General features: G+C 38.6%; 1 protein-coding gene across 1 annotated transcript; it reads right to left on the minus strand.

The window, feature by feature from the left end:
* Nucleotides 1–9,110: 9,110 nt before the first annotated feature.
* LOC103750840 (olfactory receptor 51I2-like) lies at nucleotides 9,111–10,098 on the minus strand. The gene has a single exon (XM_008854123.2). It carries the CDS (start codon nucleotides 10,080–10,082, stop codon nucleotides 9,120–9,122), a length of 963 nt encoding a protein of 320 aa, XP_008852345.1. The 5' UTR covers nucleotides 10,083–10,098; the 3' UTR covers nucleotides 9,111–9,119.
* Nucleotides 10,099–13,689: the final 3,591 nt, after the last annotated feature.

Genomic DNA, 13,689 nt, shown 5'->3' on the forward strand with positions numbered 1-13,689 from the left:
AAAAAAAGAATAAATTACATATAAGATATTTTTCTCTTTACCTAGGTATTCATTTTAGTCATGAGCAGATAGGGTTAAACATACTTCAACTTGAAGAGTTTGTTTTCTGGTTCTTGAAATATTGACACTATTGATAACAATACAGACTTTAAAAACTTATTCCTGTACTTCCTAACACAGATTCAAACTATGGCTGCATCACCTGCCTTAAATTTGCTGAGTTAACTTTCTTCTTCAGGAGAACAGAATTCACTTCTATCTAACTCTCTTCTAAGAAAGCTACTTTTTAATCTTATGTTAAGGACACACGAAAATATCACAATATAAGTTTCATAGATTCTCTCTGAATCTTAGAATGTAGAAGTGAGGTTAGTCTCAGAAAGAGACAAAAATGCATGTTCTCCCTCATATTCAGATCTTAGATTGTATATATGTATATGTACAAATAAATGCATATGTGGGTATGCTAAAACATATACAAAGGAGAACAAGAGAGGGTAAATAAGAAGGCATACTAATGAGTTCAAATACTTATACATATTATATTTGGTGTAAGTACTTTGACCCATAGCTCAAGATATAACACATTTTCAATGCAAAGTAAGCCCTAAAATGGACCATGTCCACATGTCCATGAGGGGTTGGTATCTTACTTGGATATATGATTTTCAAATTATTTTTCACTGTTTGAATATTTCTGTTTAATGTAGTTTTTGTAAGTGCTAATAAACAGTGTATTTTATTAAAAATGAAAAAAGAATTTGTCATGCTTCTAATCACTAAGGTCATAAATGGTGTGAGTTGGTAGAATTAGACTCCATCTGGTAGGAAACAATAATCAGAGTATGTCTTTACGGGCCTCACCAGTGTCTACTTTATGTCCAAACTGAGAATGTGTTGTTTTTCTGTGCCCAGAAGGAACTGGAAAGCTCGTTTGGTAGAAGATAAAGGCATTTAAACTAGAAAGGTGGCGAGAAGCAAGGACAGCCTAGAGGTCAAACAACCCTACAGAGTCTGAGAATGAGAAGTTCTCTGTTCCCCCGTCCCCGTAGTTTTGTATGTTTTAAAATTTATTTATTTTTACTTTATGTGCATGAGTGTTTTGCCGGAATGTCTGTAAATGCGCCTGTGTTATGCAATGCCCGTGGAGGCCAGAAAAGGGTGCTGGATTCCTTGGAACTGGAGTTACAGGCGGTTGTTAGCTGCCATGTAGGTGCTGGCAACAAAACCTGGTCCTCTGCAAGAGTAGCCAATGCTCTTAAGTGCTGAGCCTTCTCTCCAGCCCTGGTTTTGCATTTTCAAATCTAGTTATTCATGAGCTCATCTGGTTATCTTGCTCTTGGCTTTTCCACTACATACTTTTTGACATATTATTATAATAAACTCCATGATCCATGCTTAAGCAGTTTGGGCTGAATTTCTCCACACAAGGAATCCAGAGACTTCGGATGAGGCTGCATTTCCCCACCTGTTGTTCAGATGAGAAGACTGAGGGTTGAGAGGTGTAAAGAGCCTACCTCTGGTGGATGGTCTGTGTACAGTCATCTTGGAGTATAAGTCCTTGTATGTCTGACCCCAGATTCAATACTCTCTCTCGTGTCCTGTCCTGATGATACAAAGTGTGTGAAAATTTGTCTAGAGTGAAAACTACTATGAACACAGCTTCTGTGATGATTGCATTTTCTACGTTTTCATCATATATGATCATAATGCTCACTGTTATTGTGAACTGTAATCCCTGAGGGACCATTGTTCCTGTTTGGAGATGGTGAACTGAGGTTCAGGAAAGAGACTTAGTCAAAATCCTTCAAAGGTTCTTTGTGAAGTTTGGTAGGATGATTGTGATATGGCTAGCATACTTCTGTACGTGTGGTACCTGCCTAACTCGTCATTCACTGGATGGTGGGCTTTTTCCTCTTCAAGATGCTTTACCTATAATGATCATATTTCAGTATCTACAATAGGTGAAGTGGTCAAGTTATTTCTTTGGTTCTTTTGTTGTTGTTGTTAACATGGTTGGGTTCCTCGTTCCTTCAGATATTAAACATCATTACTCAGAGAGGCATTTGCATACTATACTACTCTCCAGTCCCATCCTTCACTACTCTCACATGTCACATTCTCAGTTTCCTTTAGTCCACTCAATTGATTTTTAAATTTTATGATTAGTTCTTTCCTTGGTGATTCTGTATCTCACCAGACTACAAGTTCCATGAATGCATTAGCTATGAGATTTTGTTGGTTACCGTGTAACTCTTATGTAGGGTAGCCCTTTGTACAGAGTAAATTACCAGTCAACATTTGATTGTTTGAATGAATAATTAATGGAATGAACAATCAAGCCCTATATGTACATGAAGGAAAGGGAAGTACAGTATAAGTTGTGTTGAGGCTGGAGAGGTGGTTCAGCAGTTAAAGGCACTTGCTACCCTTGCAGAAGACCCAGATTCAGTTCCCAGAAAGTACAGCTCACAATTATCTGTAATACCAGGTCCAGGGGTTCACAGGCCTTTTCTGGCTTTCACAGGCTCCTTCATACACGATACGCATAAGCACATATACATCAACAAGGTAAGTTTGTATTCCTCCAGATTTCAAATATTAGACTTGATGGCTGGTTTTGAAGAAGGTGAAATCAGAGCCTAGTCCAGGAAATCATGCATGGTACACATGGGATGATGTGATATGTTTGATTTATAGTTGATTGCAAGGAGAAATGTCTAAGAGGGGTTTGCTTAAATTTCTGAATAATGGATTTTTACCATATCAAAAAAAAAATCTCAGGTATTTTATCTAATTGTTCCCTGTTTTAAGAAGTCCGATGGGGTTATCCACAGATGTGACCTACAGCTAAGCTTCCCCATCAAATTCATAGACATCTCATGATTCATTTTATCTTCTCATTATACCTTACATCTGTGCTCTTCAGAAAATCATTCAAACCAAGATAAGTTGCTCATAATCTCAATTCTCATCCAATTTTCAGAGGGAAATTGCAGGCTCTTGCACGTACCCTCAACCTACACAGCTCCCTGTCTTGTTCTCCAGCCCTCATAGATTTCTAAGTTGTTCCAACCAGCTCTTCACTATCATTTTCTGTGCCTGTCCATGAGTGCCTTTAGCTGCAGTCAGTATTGGTACTTGATGTTCACTTAAGTGCAAATCTGCTGAACCGGCATATGGGAGATAACTTCAACTGCCCAGGTCTCTCACATGTTGAAGTAACAGTCGCACACCATGAAGAATATGAAATAAATTTCAACATTTTTTCAAAATGTAGAGACTTAGAGAAAAGGCTTCTGGCTTCAGCCATGTTATTATACATTGTATCACAATGGTTAGAAATTTAGTCAAGTTTATATGAACAATGAATTCAACAGTGCCACTGCCTTTTGAATAACCTCCATGTCGTACACAGTGCAGAATAAGTTTAATACCCTGTCTCTAAGCTCTGGCACAACATTGTGATGCAGGTATAGAAGTGCACCACATGTGTGCAGTATCCATGGAGGTTAGAAGAGCATGTCAGATCCCCTGGAACCAGAGTTATTGATGATTGTTAGCTGCCATATGGGTGCTGGGAACCAAATTGGGGTCCTCTGAAAGTGCTCCTAACTGCTAAGCTATCACTCCAGCTCCTGAATGCCTTCAGTTATGTAGGTGAAGATATAGTTAAATCAAGTTTATCTAGAGAAATCAAATGTCCATTGAGTTAAAACACCAGCCCAGTCTTAGTTCTGCCTGGCACCAAATACTTTGCCTTGTTTTTCAAGCAAGCTGCACCACTTTCATGGACTGTTAGGCCCCGGCCTCTTTTTCTCCTCATGGTCCTTACTTTTCTTATATAAACATCAAACACATGAGTGAGATTCTATGTCTTTGAGCTCTGGCAGTTGATGATTGCAAGACCTACGGTCCCTTAAATTCACCCTTTTTCATTCATTTATTTATCATCTTTCCCAGTTCTTTCTTACTTTATTCCTCCGAATCTCCTTCCTTAAGGTTTTCTGTTCTCAACAATTTTTTCTGCTTAAAGCATTTTTATTTTCTTTAGATTACTATCTCATGCCTGTGAAAACCCTTCACAATCACTTACACAGCAATTACTGATTTATCTCTCCTTTGAACTAGTTTGAATTTTACCCAAACTGTAAATCTGATTCATAAAGCTGCACTCAGTGTATGGTGCACATGATGGTTAATTTTCTGCCCCAATGCCAGTCTATACATTATTATGAAAATTTTTTTATGTGCAATTAAACTTTTAGAAAATTATTTTTATTTTATGTGCGTAAGTGTTTTTGTCTACATGTAAGTCTCCTACATTCATGCAGTGCCCACGGAGGGCAGAAGAGAGTGTCAGGTTCCCTGGAACTGTAGTTAGGGATGGTTGTTAGCTGCCATGTGGGTGCTGGGGACCAAATCTGGGTCTTCTACAAGAGGAGTCAGTGCTCTCACTGCTGAGCCATTTCTTTGGCTCCTATTGCAATTAGTTCCCAAACGAGTAGGCTTTGAAGAAAGGTCTTTCCCTTCTGCTCTGTGACTGATCTTCTTGCCATCAGAAGAGATGGAAGGTTGATAGTCTCTTGAGGAAAATGAATTCTGCTCCAGATTACATCGAGGTACAGAGTGCAATGTCAGCTCTTCCTGGAGTCTCTACCCGGTCCTACACATTTCAGATATAAGTCCTCACAACTGCATGACCCAATCCCCCCATCCCCCATGTCTGTCTGTCTCTCTTTCTCTCTTTCTTTTTATCTCCTCCTTTCTCTGCCTTTGGTTCTATTTCTTTTTGGAACTTTGACTAATACACAACACACACACACACACACACACACACACACACACACACTCAGTTGCTTTAATGAATGATCAAACAACTCACCTGGAGGAGTATGTGGACCATGCTGGTGTGCTGTTAAAGCATGAACATCTATATTTTTTCTAATGTGTCTGTCCAGAAGGGACTTTGTGTAGACCCATTTACAAGCACTACTTTGAATCATCCATACAAGCATCTTGCTTCTGAGCTGTTGCCTGGGATACTTGAGCCATGGGCCAGAGAAAAGGAGGCTTCTGAGCTTCTTTTTCTTATTCAGGATATGAAGTTGCCAGCCTGTGACACCCAATACGTGGGTCTTCTTATGTTCTATTTGTCCTTTGGTATCTATTTTCCTTTATTCTTCTATAGGGAAAGAGGAAGACAAGTCGTTTAGCACTCTGAAAATGGAGAAAGACCTGATTGTATGTTCTGATCACTCACCTTAGCTGTGGTGCTGTGTGGATCTGTTTCACCATATCCTGTGGAACCAGGAACCTCCTCCAGCTGAGATATTCTTCTTTCATTCTGCTTCAAGAAAATGCTTCTAGACTCAAGGGACAAGGAGATTTGGGTCACAGAGAAATTGCTCTGTGTTCAGCAACACCCCTGAGATGGGCATGGTTGTTGAGAGGGTAAGCTGGCTGGATGAATCTTGGTGAGAGTAGAGATGTGACCAATCGGAACTCTAGCCCAGACTTCTCTGAGACATGCTTTCTGCAAAGTTTGATGCACCTGTGGCCCATTGATAATTGTTTATCTCAGTTTTAGTGTCTTTTCCTATTTCTTGGAAGCACAGAGTCAGCCAACACTGGGGCTGGCCAAGGTGTTGGAAATCAGAAACCCTTAAATATTCTGAACTCCCCAGTGAAACTGATGAACTCCTCATCAATTCAGTAGCTTTTTCCATTAGTGGAGTTCATATGGGGTCAGTGGATTTTGTCCTGTCAGCATTCCTCCAAATGATGACTTTGTTTTTTCTACCGTCAAAAAGAGCCTCAGCACTTGCTTGTCGTCTTTGTACTTCAGACACCATAGACCATACACTTAGGAATAGTTATATGATCTAGTTCTATCTGTCAGGTAACTTAGTAGGGTGCACACTATGCGAGCGCCCTAGAGCAAGAGAACACTGTGCAGTAGGTTCAGGCTGCTATAAGCAGTTTTGCATTCATGCCTGATAAAACCACGAGGCCAGCTGTAGACAAAAGTGTGTGGACTTTCTATCAAGGTACACAGACATAACACAGCAAAAGTATCTCACCCAAACAGGTTTTTTTTCTATTTATTTATTATTGAATTTTTGTGAATTTCATATATATATATATGAAATTCATATATAACCCTCCCCATCTGCACACCTTATGTTAATATATTAGATTCTAATATATATTAGAAATTAATATATATTAGATTCTCTCCTTTATATTCAGACCCCTTACCACCCTCATCTAATTCCACGTACTTTGATATATATTATTCATCATCATTAAAATACAGAGCAGAGGACATGGAGTTGGGAGGGAGACGGGGTGGGTCTTCTAAAGACACTTGGAAGGAGATAGTGGTGAATGGGAATGACCAAACTACATTGTAGTAAATGGATGAGATTTTCAAAGAATAAATAATAGAATTGTTTAAAAAATTATAACGTAAATAATTTAATTGCAAAACTCAAACAAAACAAAGCAAAATAAAAGAAAGAATACAGGGCATTTTCTCTTCAGAGTGGCACATGATCCAGGAGGCAGCCCATAGCTCAAGAAGTCTTCAGACTCCCTTGAAATGGGCTGCAAAAAACGCCACCAAAGTATATGATATGAAAATCGCAAACATTAAATAAAAACATAGAATTAATTAAAAAGTTTACTTTTGTGGGCCTTGCCTTCCTGCCTTCCCTTCTGCCTCACCAGCCTCTTCTCCAGTCATACTGAACATGCGTCTTCCCTCTATTTCCAGTGTCCCTTTCCATGCTATTTCTCTGTTTATCCATGCCAGTTTAAATCCCATCATCTACACAAGACTCTTTTTTTCAGGAGCTCCCCCTCGCTCTCAGGAAATTGTACCGCTTTCCCCTCATTCCCCTGACCTTGTCCCACAGCGGGCTTTAGTGCTTACTACTGCTTTTCCTTCTAATTTCTCTCTCCACACCATTGGGCTGTGAGGCTCTCAAAGGCAAAAATAAGTTCTTTTCATTTCTGAGGTCTTAGAAACATAAATATGTATAGCTAAAATATTTGTTTTAAGCCTCGATTTTTAATAAGTGGGTCATGATCCCATACTGGGTCACATCACTGATTGAAAATATTTTGGCAACAGTGAAAAGTTTCTAAATGCTCCATGAATAATAAATGATTCAAAATGAACCACATAAGGAGTGGGAAGAGTTTATGGCATTGGTTGTGAGCACATGAAATGGGCATTTTCATTGTGGTACCATCACACCATATATCACCAATGAATGACTGAGTTCATATTTGGACTATTGTGTGCTTATGACAGTACGTACAAAGTTTTCTTTTCCTATAGAAACATAGTGAATTATGGAAAACATGACTTTTAGTATTTTTCTACCATCATTCCTCAGCATGTAAACATCAAATTAGCACATCTTTGGGCTGCATAATGTTAGAATTATTATGTTTTTCTTTCTAAAATTTTTTTTATTGTACGTGTATGAGTGTATTGCATGCATCTGTGTAAGAGCAATCATGTTGTGTATTGCCTGTGGAGGTCAGAAGAGGGTGTGGGATCTCCTGGAACTGGAGTTACAGATGGTGGGTAATGGGAATCAAAGGGTCCTCTGCTGAGCCATCTCTCCAACCCAAATACCAGAATTATTTAAAATATTTCTGTTTGACCTGCATAATGGCAAAGTGGTTGATAGGCCAGTGTTGACAGGGGAAATTTCACAGGGTTCCACCTTAAAATGAAGAGCTACAAGCAATCAATGGATGGTGAGGGAGGGAGAATCCGTTTTTTCCATTAGTTCCCTGAAAGGTTATCTAATTCCATTGTCCAGTCCTCAACACAGATGAACACAAGCAGCAATAAATGGACTTGGTGCATTTACTTACATATTTACAATGATAAAGATGGTGAAAAGAAATTGTGAGGGAATTGGGGAGGGACATGAGAGAAGTTGGAAGGGAACGGGGAGAAGAAGAAATGACACAAACACAGTACTCAAGTATGAAGTCTTCAAAAATAAAATTTATGTATTACAAAAAGTAAAAAAAATATTTGTTTGATATATTGATGAGTTTCATGAAAAATGAACTTTGTCGGGATGAGGATTAAATTTCTAACAAGTTTTGAAATGACACTAAGCATACTTCTGCAATTTCGCATAGTGCAACAGGGCTGCATTCTCAGCACTGACCAATATAAAACTGAAGTATTAGTCATCTCTGAAAAATGTTGAAGAGGTTTTACATCCTTCAGTATGAAATACACTTCTATCTCATTAGTATTCAAATGTTCTTTCTTGTTTAAATGGCAAAATTTTGTTTATCAAAATTGTTTCAAAATAAATTTCTTCATGATTTATTATCTGTGAATATTTGATGTGTATAACCATTTTATATGCATGAATACACATGGCTGTGTAAATATTTGTCAGATGAAAAGGATCATGATGGAAAAAAGTGCAAGAAGAACTATTCTAACAAATGAACAATGGTTAACACCACCACAAGTCCAGAACATCTTTACTGGCATTAAGTACATATTATAGTATTTATTATTTAGTGTATGATGACCCTAACAATAGTGTATGTTATAATTATTCACATTTAACCATAGAGGAACAAAACAATAAAAAGTTAAAAACAACCTATTCCTTTTCTCATCCTGGACTCTGTACATCCTTTAAACAATGCACTTAAACATATCAAATATTTTCATTTTTATAGATCTTGTAATATACATAAAGAAATTTGAGGTTTTCAAAGAAAAGGCAATGTAGAAATAATTTTTGTGATCCTGGTATTTAATACAGGTCAGAAAATGATATTAAGAAAATACATGTGAAATAAGATAATAAATAAACAAAAATAAAATTCAGATCAGGTAACATAGCTTAGGGGTAGAATGCTCACTCAGCATGTGAAAGGTCTTTACTATAGTCCAAGCACCACAGGCTACAACAATAGTAATGATGTTTCAACACAGGGTGACACTTTTCATCGTAGACACCTATAACAATGCTGTTATAATGACTTGGTCATCCATTATTTTGTTGTTGTTTTTGTTTCCCAACCTCTTTATAGGCTTGGATTCCTGCAAGCATCCTGTGTCATCAAATCTGGTCTTTTCCTCTCAGCACCCTGAGCATGGCCCCTCTGATGGGCTTGGACTTGACACTGTAGATGATGGGGTTCAGCACAGGAGGCACCATCAGGTACACATAGGCAACCAGAGCATGTACAATATGGGGCAGGTACCGCCCAAAACGATGGATCATGGACACTCCTATGACTGGGATGTAGAAAATCAGGACAGCTAGGATATGAGAAACACAGGTGTTGAGAGCCCGGATGCGCTCCTTGGGAGAGGCCAGTCCCATCACTGTATGAAGAATCAGGGTATAGGACAGAACAATCAGTAAGGAATCTATACCCACAGTGGAGAGAACCACATAGAGTCCATAGAGGATGTTGACAGTAATGTCGGCACAGGCCAGCTTCATGACATCAGCATGGAAGCAGAAGGAGTGTGACAGGAGGATCCTGCCAGGGCAATAGTTAAGTCGCTTCAATAGGAAGGGCCCTGGGAAGAGAGACAATGTTGCTCGAGCTACAATGGCCACCCAAATCCTGATAATGACATTATTTGTGAGGACAGCTGCATAACGCAGAGGGTTGGAGATGGCCACAAGGCGGTCAAATGACATGGCCAGGAGAACTGAGGACTCCACCACAGAGAAAGAGTGTAGGAAGAACATCTGTACCAGGCAGGCATTGAAACCAATGAAACGATAGTTGAACCAGAGCACAGCCAGGGTGGTGGGCAGTGTGGACAAGGTGAGACCCACATCACTGAGGGCCAGCATGGATAGGAAGTAGTACATGGGCTGGTGTAGGCTAGGGGTTCTCCTTACAGCCAGGAGGATGAGGCAGTTTCCCGTGAGTGCCACTGTGTACATGGACGAGAAGGGAATGGAGATCCAGCCGTGGACAGCCTCATACCCTGGGATGCCAATCATGAGGAAAGTGTATGGCTGGAAGAAGGTGATGTTGCTATAACTCTGAGAAGGCAGCATCCTCAGAGACAGCCAAAGGCTCCAGGAAGTTTTGATCTATCCCTTCAATATTGGTAGAAATCTGAGAAAATAGATGAAGTTAATGCAAAATTTACTGATGTATTATTTAGTAATGTGGGTTAAAGCACAAATGTGATGGATGCAAAGCAGATTCTGAAATATAGTTCTATCAAAAATATATTTCTAAAGAAAGAAATAGGACCGGCGAGATGACTCAGTGGATAAAAACGCTGCCTGTCAAATATGATGATCTGAGTTAGAGCCTCAGATTCCACACAGTGGAGGTAGAGAACTGACTCCCTGTGGTTATCCTCAGACTTCCACCTGCGTGCTGTGGTATACACACACAGACACAAGTCAGACACAAACACACTCAGAAATACATTACATAAATGTAAATGAAAATTATGAATTAAACCCAATGAATGAACACATATTTAGGGTGTGAGAACAGTGCTCTCTTCACAATCGAACAAAGCAACACTTTTTGAACTTTTTGTTTTGAGAATCTCATACACGATACTATGAACTATAATCATATCTAACCCCATTTCCTCTTTCAAGTCTCCCCCATCCCCACAACACACTTTCTCCAAACTTCATGTCTTTTTTTTTTTTAGACTACCAAGTACGGTTAGTGGTGCACATATGTGCCTGGGTGTGAGGTCATCCACCGGAGCATGGGGAACCTACAATTGCTGTATTCTAAAAAGAAAAAGAGTGAATCTTCTTCCCCTAACAACTACACAGTGCCAACGTCTTCTCACAAAGGGGTGGCTCCTGGAGACCTTCTGACACCTCTGTAACCTGAATTTTGACCATTAAAACAGCACATTTTTAAAAAGCAAGTGAGGAGTGAGGTAATTCTGAAGAGCCCAGTAAATAATCCTCTATTTTAAATGTGAATCAGTGGCATTAGGGAAATAAACTGCAAGTTTACTGATGAAGACTCAGAGGTAGAAAGTATGGCCTTGTTATTTTTGTCTTCTTGGATTCAGTTTGTAAATTCCAAAGCAAACAATAAATCAGCAAGTAGGTTAGCAAGCAAAAGTATCAGTCTACAAGTAAGTCAGTAAGAAAAGAAACGTATAATACCATGTGTGGGAAACAGTCAACATGTCTCTTAACAGAGGTTAGGCAGGCCACCAGAAAGAGAAGTCTAACTTAAACTGGTCTTAACAGTGACCACTGGGGGCTACAGTTATTTCAAGTCTATGTGATATAATCAGGTCACTCTGAAGGTAAGAATGAACATTTATTTGGAGGCAGGCAGGAGAATAGCGATGTTGACAAGCACTGTGCCTACAGATGGGACCGTACGTTTAGTTTGTTAAACATTTCCCAGTGCTGCTGCCTGTTTAGCCACTCTTCCTTCTTTCTTTTTAAATGTGTTTTCACTGGGTTTTTACACATTTCATAAAACCATTTTAATCATCTTTATACACTCTCCCCCATCTGCACCACCATAGCTACCCACCAGATTTCATGCATTCTGTCATTTATGTTAAAGCCTATCGAGTCAAGTTAGCATATCGGGGTGTCCCTCAGTGCATCTACTGGGGTCTAGTCACCTTACCTAAAGTCACTCCCTTAAAGAAGATAACTCCCCCTCACCCTGCAGTAATTAGCTGCCCAATAGTTCTTCAGATAGGATTAGGACCTGCTGCCCATTTCCCCAGTTCTATGCTGGGTTTTTGTCTGATTTCTTAGTGCATGCTAAATACCGATCCTTATATTTACAGACAAGTCTACTGTACAGCACTCATCAAAGAAGCTTCTTTTTGCAACAGATGGAGGCTATTATGCAGTTCCATAACTGGTCACACACAGAGAATATATGTCTGAGAGATATCCAGCCCTAAGTGACAGACCTACAGTGGAAACTCTGAGGCTCATGGAACATAACATAATGGGGGTAGAGAGAACACTAATACGTCTCTCAACTTTCCCCTTTTTTCTTATTGACTGTTTTTGAGCAGATTCCAAGATCTGATGGGACATACACTAATAATGAGTGACCAAAAAACAAGTTTAAACACAGAATTTGTATGTACCTTTTTTTTTTAAGTTAAAAAAGACAAAACAGATTAAGCATACATAAAGGTGTTCTTTGAGGTAAGGAATTATTACCAAGAAAAGAAAGAAAATCCTATATAAAATTTTTCTAAATAGTTTAAAAAATGAATGTGTCAAAAATCTGCCTTAGTGGAGGGCAAGATAAATTTGATAATAAAGGAAGTGAAAAACCAAAATGTTAGATAGAACCAAGAAATGGACGATGTAAACAACAAAGGCCAATGCAGAACTGAAAATTTTCTATTATGTGAAGGCACATTGCTTCAAACACTTGGAAATATGAGAATATGATAAGAGTAAACAAAGTTAAATTGAAATAATGGAATAGAGACTGTCGGACGTGTTAAAGAATAGAATTATGAGGGGCTAAGTAAAAATGAAAATCTGAAAAATAATCTAATGTATAATAAAATATTTTCAGAAAAACTAAAATAAACCATATTAAAGTACTTATAATGTACTAGGAACTAGATACTAATGGTAAGGCAGATATAGATTATATTTAGGTGTTATATTTTATAATGAAAAATGAGCAAAATTTTAACTTTTAATTTTAAATTTTTGGACAATTTCATACAATTTACATAATCATCCCTCCCTCTCTCCCTTCAGTTCCTCCCATAGCTTCACCATGCCTGTCAGCTTTATGACCTCTTCCTTAACTAATATTGTTACATATATAGGTATATATATATATATGTATATATATATGTATGTATATATATATATGTATGTATATTGTGTCTTGAGTCTGTTTAGAGGTGCTCTCATGTGTGTCTGTTTAGGGATGACTACTTGGGATTGTATCCAATCCTGTCAGGGAGCCCTTTCCTGGAGTAAGTCGATTCTCCCTCCCCAAGCAGACATTGATTGCCTGTAGCTCTTCATCTAGATGTGGGATCCTGTGAAACTTCCCACATCCACATTGGTATGTCAACTGGTGTTGTCATTAGGTTTTGTTTAGGTAATCAGAGTGGAGGATACTTTAACCTATGAGTATCCATGAGCTGATGATCATGGCACCTGGGCAGGTGCCCATGGTGTCCCTCCTCAATGAGTACTCCTGAATTTTTCATAATAGACATTAGTAAAATAATGTTCTGCTGCTAAAGGTAGCAAATATTAAGTGTGGAGATTTATGTAAAGCATTTATCTCACTTTGTCCAAACTCTCATTTAAGTGACTGTAAAAAATGAAAGTCACCAATTCATAATGGCAAAAGAATAGGGCAGGATAAAAGGAACATGAAAAATTATTGTTTATAGGTAAAATTAGGAAGAGTAGCAAGAAACTGGCAGAGATAACTTAATTTTTATAAAGGTTATACCCCAGCTTCACTTTAAGAGGACTAAGAAATTACAGTTGATAAAATTAAAAGTGAGGTCTGAAGGGGTACCCCAGTTACCTCACCCTGCATCCCTGTTCAGCATGGAAGAAGCCAGAGCGGTCTGTGTCCTGATTCTCTGTTGGCAATTTGGGTAACCTCTTCAGAGGATGGTGTGATAAGAATAGGATGTAGGAATTGGCTAGG

Source organism: Nannospalax galili, unplaced genomic scaffold (assembly GCF_000622305.1).
Source record: "Nannospalax galili isolate Female #2095 unplaced genomic scaffold, S.galili_v1.0 scaffold1387, whole genome shotgun sequence".
NCBI lineage: Eukaryota > Metazoa > Chordata > Mammalia > Rodentia > Spalacidae > Nannospalax > Nannospalax galili.